The sequence below is a fragment of the Osmerus eperlanus genome, unplaced genomic scaffold, assembly GCF_963692335.1.
Source record: "Osmerus eperlanus unplaced genomic scaffold, fOsmEpe2.1 SCAFFOLD_486, whole genome shotgun sequence".
Lineage (NCBI taxonomy): Eukaryota > Metazoa > Chordata > Actinopteri > Osmeriformes > Osmeridae > Osmerus > Osmerus eperlanus.
Genome location: NW_026911899.1, coordinates 13785 through 21114, shown reverse-complemented (window position 1 = coordinate 21114; position 7330 = coordinate 13785). Strand labels below are relative to the sequence as shown.

General features: G+C 53.5%; 1 protein-coding gene across 1 annotated transcript; it reads left to right on the top strand.

Moving 5' to 3' along the window:
- Positions 1–5370: 5370 nt before the first annotated feature.
- On the top strand, positions 5371–5996 carry LOC134016745 (small proline-rich protein 2D-like; the record flags this gene model as incomplete). Its single annotated transcript, XM_062456058.1, has 3 exons — positions 5371–5493; positions 5694–5778; positions 5884–5996. Coding segments are annotated over 3 exons (321 nt in total), but the record flags the coding sequence as incomplete, so codon positions are not given.
- Between the last annotated feature and the right edge of the window lie 1334 nt (positions 5997–7330).

Here is a 7330-nt window from a genome sequence, read left to right as displayed (position 1 = left end):
GAGGAGGAGAGATGGAGAGAGAGACGGGGAGAGAGAGAGGGGAAGAGAGAGAGGGAGAGAGAGGGAGAGAGAGAGGAGGAGAGAGAATAGAGAGGAGAGGGCTCTCTGCCTGGGGCTGCCAGTGTGGTGGAATGAGGTCAGGGTTACAGTAGGTGGTGGATGGTAGGGGTTTAGGAGTCTTGTTGGGGGGTAAAGGGAGGTAAAGGGAGTCTTGGGAGGTGATAAGTTGTTGGGTCCTGCTGGTCCTGGTAGGGTACAGTGTGCATCACACTTCTGTAGTGTGTGTACTGTATGTGTGTGATGATCTTCACTCGGCTGCCGTCAGGAAGACCCCAGCAGCGTATCATAACCAGCCGTCCTCCTCCTTAGCTTCCTCCTCTTCCTCTCCCCTTTCCTCCTTCTCCTCTCTCCTTCTCCTCTCTCCTTCTCCCTCTCCCTCTCCCTCTCCCTCTCACTCTCACTCTCCCTCTCCCTCTCCTCCCTCTCCCTCTCCGATGGACAGCCTTGTATTGAGTCTCAGGCATCTCAGGCATCTCAGGCCAACACAATGGAACTAAGAATACTCTCGGCAGAGATGAGAAAATAAAAGCCCTTGTGCAGCAACGCCCCAGATGACTGGCAAAGCCCCTGCCTGAAGAATAGACGCTCTATGAATACAGGCTGTCAGATCCCCTGAAGTGGCTCCTCTTCCACCCTGCAGACACACAGGCCTTAGTGGAGGGCTGGACCTAGCTGTCCAACACGGGACATGAGACTGGAGGACCGAAGGAACTGATGAATCGATTAGCGAACGGGTAACTGCGTTAACGACCGCATGAATGAATCCATGTACAGTATGGATGAATCAGCCCGAGGAAGGGATGAAGAAGTGGAACGTTAACCAGGCAGGAAGAGCAGAAAGAGGTATAATGGTATTGCGATGGGGTTTGTGTCTTCGGGACACCCTGAGACAGATTACATAACCTAATCCTCGCCCAGCATCCACAACAGACATCATGACTGCAGATCTACAGTTTCCCCCCAGGCTCTCCCTGCGTTCGGCCCACTCCGACAACACATGGTTTCATCTGCAACTCCCTGGTCCTCCCTGGTCCTCTGTCAGTCCAGCAGCTTGCCCACCCCCTCCCTTCCTGCTGGGCTGCTGTGGGCCTGATAATGGAGGGTAATTCCATTACCCTGGCTCTGTCTCCCTGGAGGGTCGTCTCCTCCAGACCCCCATCCTCACCCTGCTAATGCACTCATTTCCTCCTGCTAATATGGATGGATGTGTCTGTGGAGGGGCCTGGACAAAACAAGGGATGAGGGAGGGAGGGAGAATGGGGTTCCTGTGATGAGGGGGGAGATTGAGGGAAATGGGGGAGAGAAAAAGAGAGATAGGGAGTTAGAGAGAGGGAGGGAGAGAGGGGAGATATAGAAAACGCATGTAGGGGTCAAAGTTGAAGAGACAGATGAGGTAATAGAGGTGAATGGATGCAGCGAGTGGAAGGATGGATGGAGATTGGATCAGAGCGGAGGAGTTGGGGTTGATGAAGGATGGAGGGAGATTGAAGGAGTGTGAAGAGAGAGTGGAGAGGGATAGATTGGTGTCAGGGTTACGGGGAAGAGCGTGAGAGGAGGGAGACACAGAGGGAGATGTTACTGCTCCATGGTTAGGTGATAAAAAGAGAGAGAGAGAGAAGGATGGGTTTCTGCAGAGTGTATCTGGCCGGTCATCTCAGATTAATACAGCTCCCGTAGAAAAACCCAGTGTACCATTAAAGGGAGGAGAGGATGGATGGCCTGGATAGAGAGGAACGGGGACTGCAGTCAGAGTGGACCACTCTGCCCACACGCCTCATTTCATGGCTCTCTTTGAAGTTGTCAGAAGTCAGGATGTTTCATGTTTGCTTATCTGAAAACAGGCTTTCCTTCAGCGTTGTGAAACAGTCAGGTGAACTGTAGTCATGTGTGTGAGACACTGTCATGGCTTATTGTAAGATATCACGAAGAGGAGGAGGATGATGGTGAAAATGACAAAATAGATTCTCTGTTTCTCCACTTCGTGACTCAGAACAGATGCATATACTGTATATATAGATATGTATAGATATATAGATATATGAGCTGGAGAGAGAGGGAGAGAAACAGATCTTCCAGGATCTATATATCTCTCGTCTTCAGCGTGCCCCTGTTATACATCTCACAAAATACCCATCATGCTCTTGTACAGAGAGCAAATAGCCCCTCACCCTCCCATGTTGCCCTTGCTCACTCCTCCTCTTCCTCACTCCGCCTCCTATCCTCTATAAAACATCCCAGGAATATAACAACCATCATTTGTTTCGAACCAGAACTGTCTGTTCTCCTCCGACATGGCACCGAAGATTCAATCAGGCTTTTTTCACGCTTGCGTTCGGCGTGAGTTGGTTTTATAGTCCAGGGTACGAGCGATGGACTGTGCCCAGATGGGAGGTGTATTTTAGATTATTTTTCTTGGTCGTCAGGAAATTGGAAATTATGTTTTTCTCTAAGTGCTGCTGAAACAGGCTGTGTGACAGAGATGAGCCCATGTACGTGTAAGTCCTTGAAGTTAAAGTAGAAATAATCTCTACCCATAAATAAGGAACAATTCAGCAAACAGTGAAAAACTGCACAATTTAATTTAATTGCGAGGGTACTGCAGCTGTTGTGAATAGCGGATATGTTGTTTATTCCATTAACAGAGCAAACTTAAAGTCGACTTTCAACAAAACCACACGTCCCTCTCTCGGTTTTAATCATTCTCTATAAACTCCAAGGGACCCTCCATTACAAAAGTTTTGGGGTGACAACTCACAAGAGAGAGAGAGAGAGAGAGACAAACAGACAGAGAGAAGAGAGAGAGAGAGAGAGAGAGAGAGAGGGGAGAGGATGAGGAAGGCTTTCAGGTCACTTGGTCACAGTGGTGGAGCACAGCAGTGAAGCGCAACACGACCATCTGTCTCCACACATCTCCCCCTGCGCGCCTCTGGAGGTCTGGGCTCTCTGACTCTGGGACACCCCCCCCTCTGTGACCCCTCCCCTGAGAGGGGGGGAGGTAGAGGAGGAGGAGGAGGAGGAGGAGGAGGAGGAGGAGGAGGAGGAGGAGGAGGAGGAGGAGGAAGGAAGTGAGGCGAGAGCTGGTTAATGAGAGACAGACCAAAGCTAACCATGCAGAACCACTCCCCCACCCCCCACGCTCTCCCTCGCCACGGAAACCCTGTTCCCACAGTCCTGCCCAGCCCAATTCCCATGGAGCCCCCAGGGTTCCTGTAACCCGCTCTATGAGAACGTAAGAGAGGTCCTCCCTCAGAGGACATCATGACTTCCTGTGAGACACCAGGCTGCTTCCTGTGAGACACCAGGCTGCTTCCTGTGAGACACCAGGCTGCTGGGAGAGACGTGGATTAACTCGCTCTTTAGCTTCTGCTGCAGATCTCCACTACTCTCTCTAAAATAAGCAGCCCATTACAGGGGTATACCAGTGGTGCAGCCCCCTGGCCCCAGGTGTGTCCACCAGCACACCTGGGGCCAGGTGTGTCCACCAGCACACCCACACTTCAGTCTGAACATGAAGGATGCTCCCTGTTTACCCCCCCCCCACAGACAGCATGTTCAGACATCAGCCCTCAGAGACATGCTAACAGTACACACGTCTCTGTATCTTCATCACACACACACACACACACTCAGTCACATTCTCATTAGCATGGCTGTGCAGTGTGAAAACACATCATTTGGTCTGAGGCAAATTGCTGAGGGACCACAGACTGTCTAAGCAGCATCAATACGCTTAACACACACGCACACACACACACACACACACACTGTTGTGTAATTCTCTGAGCATTGGCACAAAGCTTGGATGCACCGTCAGTTGGGACAGGAAAAGTCTCTCCAGTCTTCAGTAGCCAGAAGAATATGTTTGAAACTGAAACACAGATGATAACCCAACTAGTCTGAGAGGAATGATGTGTGTGTTTACATGAGTGTGTGTTCATATCCGTGTGCATGTGTTCATATGTGTGTGTTTACATGAGAGTGTGTGTTCATACATGGGTGTGTGTATTCGTGTGTGTGTGTGTACTTGTGTGGTCACTCCTTATTTCCTCCTAATTAGCTGCTAGATGAAAGGCTGTGCTGATGCAGGAAGCCTCGTCCCTGTGGACACGTTGGGTTTCTTGTGCTCCTCCTTGGAGAGGCTGTTATCCTCCTCAGGTCTGCTGCCCACCCACTGCTCTCTCTATAGCAGGACCAGGGGAATGATGGTCTGCTCAGAGGATCTCTATTGGCAGAATCATTCCTGGGATACGAAGCATGTGTCTGTCTTTATTTGTGAGAATGAGAGTATTTGAGAGCCTCACAGCTGAGGTGCTGTGTTGTCCACAGCTAGATGTTAGAAGGTGGTGAAGCCACCCATCCGTTTATTTTCCCCTATCGGCAGTAGCCTGGTTTACTTCTGTTAAGAGCGTTGTGTGTGTTTGTGTGTGTGTGTGTGTGTTGATTGGGCAGGGGGCAGGTCTAGGTGTGTGTGTGTGTAGAGAGAGAGGCCCCTCCACTGGCTAGGTGTCTACAGCAGTAACTTGGAAGTGGTCCAGGCAGGGTCTCTACTGATGTATAACAGGAGGACTGCTGAGACCCGCAGTCTGAAGGAGACAGGATATTGGTTGTGTGTGTGTCTGTGGTGAGTGTGTGTGTGTCAGCAAGTGGTGGTGTGGATGATGCAGTGATGGGATTAAGGTAGGAGTAGAGTAGTATGATATGAGTAGTGTGTGTGTGTGTGTGTCCCTAGTTAAATTCATGCCAGGTCTGATTGTCACAGTGTGACTGAGTCAAGAGAAGAGAGAGCCCACTGAGTCTAACAGAATCCCATCCCACTTTACCCAGTTCAGGGTCACCACCACCCACAACACAACACAACAGACTTGACGGTTTCATCCCTTCATTCACTGGATGGAAGATTTTTTACTTTAAACACAAGATAATTTGATGACTGCTGATATAGATTTGCAGCCTGGCTGGTCGCTGGTTGAGGATGTTTTTGTGCCTACAGTTTACTACCCAGTCTATTGAGCTCCAGTGTTTTGGTGCTTCATAAGAAAATTCACAGTCGTTAGATTTGATGCCTGTCCTCATATGCAAGGTGATAACATTACCCTGAGAAAACAGAGCCTGTTTACTCTGGCCTCAGACGTTTACCCCTCTGCTGCCTTCGGAGAAAACAAGCCATACATTTATCATGGAGGTTTTTTACTGCAGACTGCTCCTGTGCCCTCAGCCTGCCCCTGTGCCCTGAGCCTGCCCCTGTGCCCTGAGCCTGCCCCTGTGCCCTGAGCCTGCCCCTGTGCCCTGAGCCTGCCCCTGTGCCCTCAGCCTGCCCCTGTGCCCTCAGCCTGCCCCTGTGCCCTGAGCCTGCCCCTGTGCCCTGAGCCTGCCCCTGTGCCCTCAGCCTGCCCCTGTGCCCTGAGCCTGCCCCTGTGCCCTGAGCCTGCCCCTGTGCCCTGAGCCTGCCCCTGTGCCCTGAGCCTGCCCCTGTGCCTTGAGCCTGCCCCTGTGCCCCCAGCGTGCCCCTGTGCCCTGAGCCTGCCCCTGTGCCCTGAGCCTGCCCCTGTGCCCTCAGCCTGCCCCTGTGCCCTGAGCCTGCCCCTGTGCCCTGAGCCTGCCCCTGTGCCCTGAGCCTGCCCCTGTGCCCTCAGCCTGCCCCTGTGCCCTCAGCCTGCCCCTGTGCCCTGAGCCTGCCCCTGTGCCCTGAGCCTGCCCCTGTGCCCTCAGCCTGCCCCTGTGCCCTGAGCCTGCCCCTGTGCCCTGAGCCTGCCCCTGTGCCCTGAGCCTGCCCCTGTGCCCTGAGCCTGCCCCTGTGCCTTGAGCCTGCCCCTGTGCCCCCAGCGTGCCCCTGTGCCCTGAGCCTGCCCCTGTGCCCTGAGCCTGCCCCTGTGCCCTCAGCCTGCCCCTGTGCCCTGAGCCTGCCCCTGTGCCCTGAGCCTGCCCCTGTGCCCTGAGCCTGCCCCTGTGCCCTGAGCCTGCCCCTGTGCCTTGAGCCTGCCCCTGTGCCCCCAGCGTGCCCCTGTGCCCTCAGCGTGCCCATGTGCCCTCAGCCTGCCCCCTTTCATCCTTACTTCCATCCTTTTTACTTTCTTTCCCCCTCTCCTTCCTTTTCTTATTGCATATCACTTTATTCATATTGTGTTTATTTCTCTGGTAATTGCTTGTGTGTTTCTCTGGGAGCCATCCCACCATCCCTGAGGTTAGAACTAACCTGCCTGACTGGCTGCCTGCCTGCCTGCCTGCCTGCCTCTCTGCCTGGCTGCCTGGCTGCCTGTCTGGCTGACTGGCTGCCTGTCTGCCTGCCTGCCTGCCTGCCTGGCTGCCTGGCTGCCTGGCTGCCTGGCTGACTGGCTGCCTGGCTGCCTGGCTGGCTGCCTGCCTGCCTGCCTGGCTGACTGGCTGCCTGGCTGCCTGGCTGACTGGCTCCCTGTCTGCCTGCCTGTCTGGCTGACTGGCTGACTGGCTGCCTGCCTGTCTGCCTGTCTGCCTGTCTGACTGGCTGACTGGCTGCCTGGCTGGCTGCCTGGCTGCCTGGCTGGCTGCCTGTGCTTTGACTGAAACAACCACAGAGTTTCATCCTATCGAGTGTTCAGTATCTCTGTGTCCATGCTCAGGGAGCAGGAAGGGCCCTCGCAACAACACACCTCTCATACATGTTCACAGAGGATAGCCAGGTATAGCTCAGTGGTTACAGTGTTTGACTGCATCAACAGGTTGCAGGTTCAAATCCCCCTCTGTACCCTGCTTTGGATAAAAGCATCTTATAAAGGAACTCATTCCTTTATATTCCATATATCCATTCCATTCACTCATTATGAGGTTGCTACAACGAGGGGTTCGTTTGTACTGAGATTTTCAAAGTGTTTTAGTGGAACACATTTAAATTGGCCTTTAAAAAACAGAGTTTTCCTGTGTGGACGTGGGAAGAGATACTAGAGTTACGCAATAATGTAGTTTATGTTGCAATCCAGCCAACCCCCCGTGGTCAGAGCAGCTAGACTGGTGTCTGGGGGAGGAGCTGAGGGGACTGTGTCTGGGGGAGGAGCTGAGGGGACTGTGTCTGGGGGAGGAGCTGAGGGGACTGTGTCTGGGGGAGGAGCTGAGGGGACTGTGTCTGGGGGAGGAGCTGAGGGGACTGTGTCTGGGGGAGGAGCTGAGGGGACTGTGTCTGGGGGAGGAGCTGAGGGGACTGTGTCTGGGGGAGGAGCTGAGGGGACTGTGTCTGGGGGAAGAGCTGAGGGGACTGTGTCTGGGGGAGGAGCTGAGGGGACTGTGTCTGGGGGAGGAG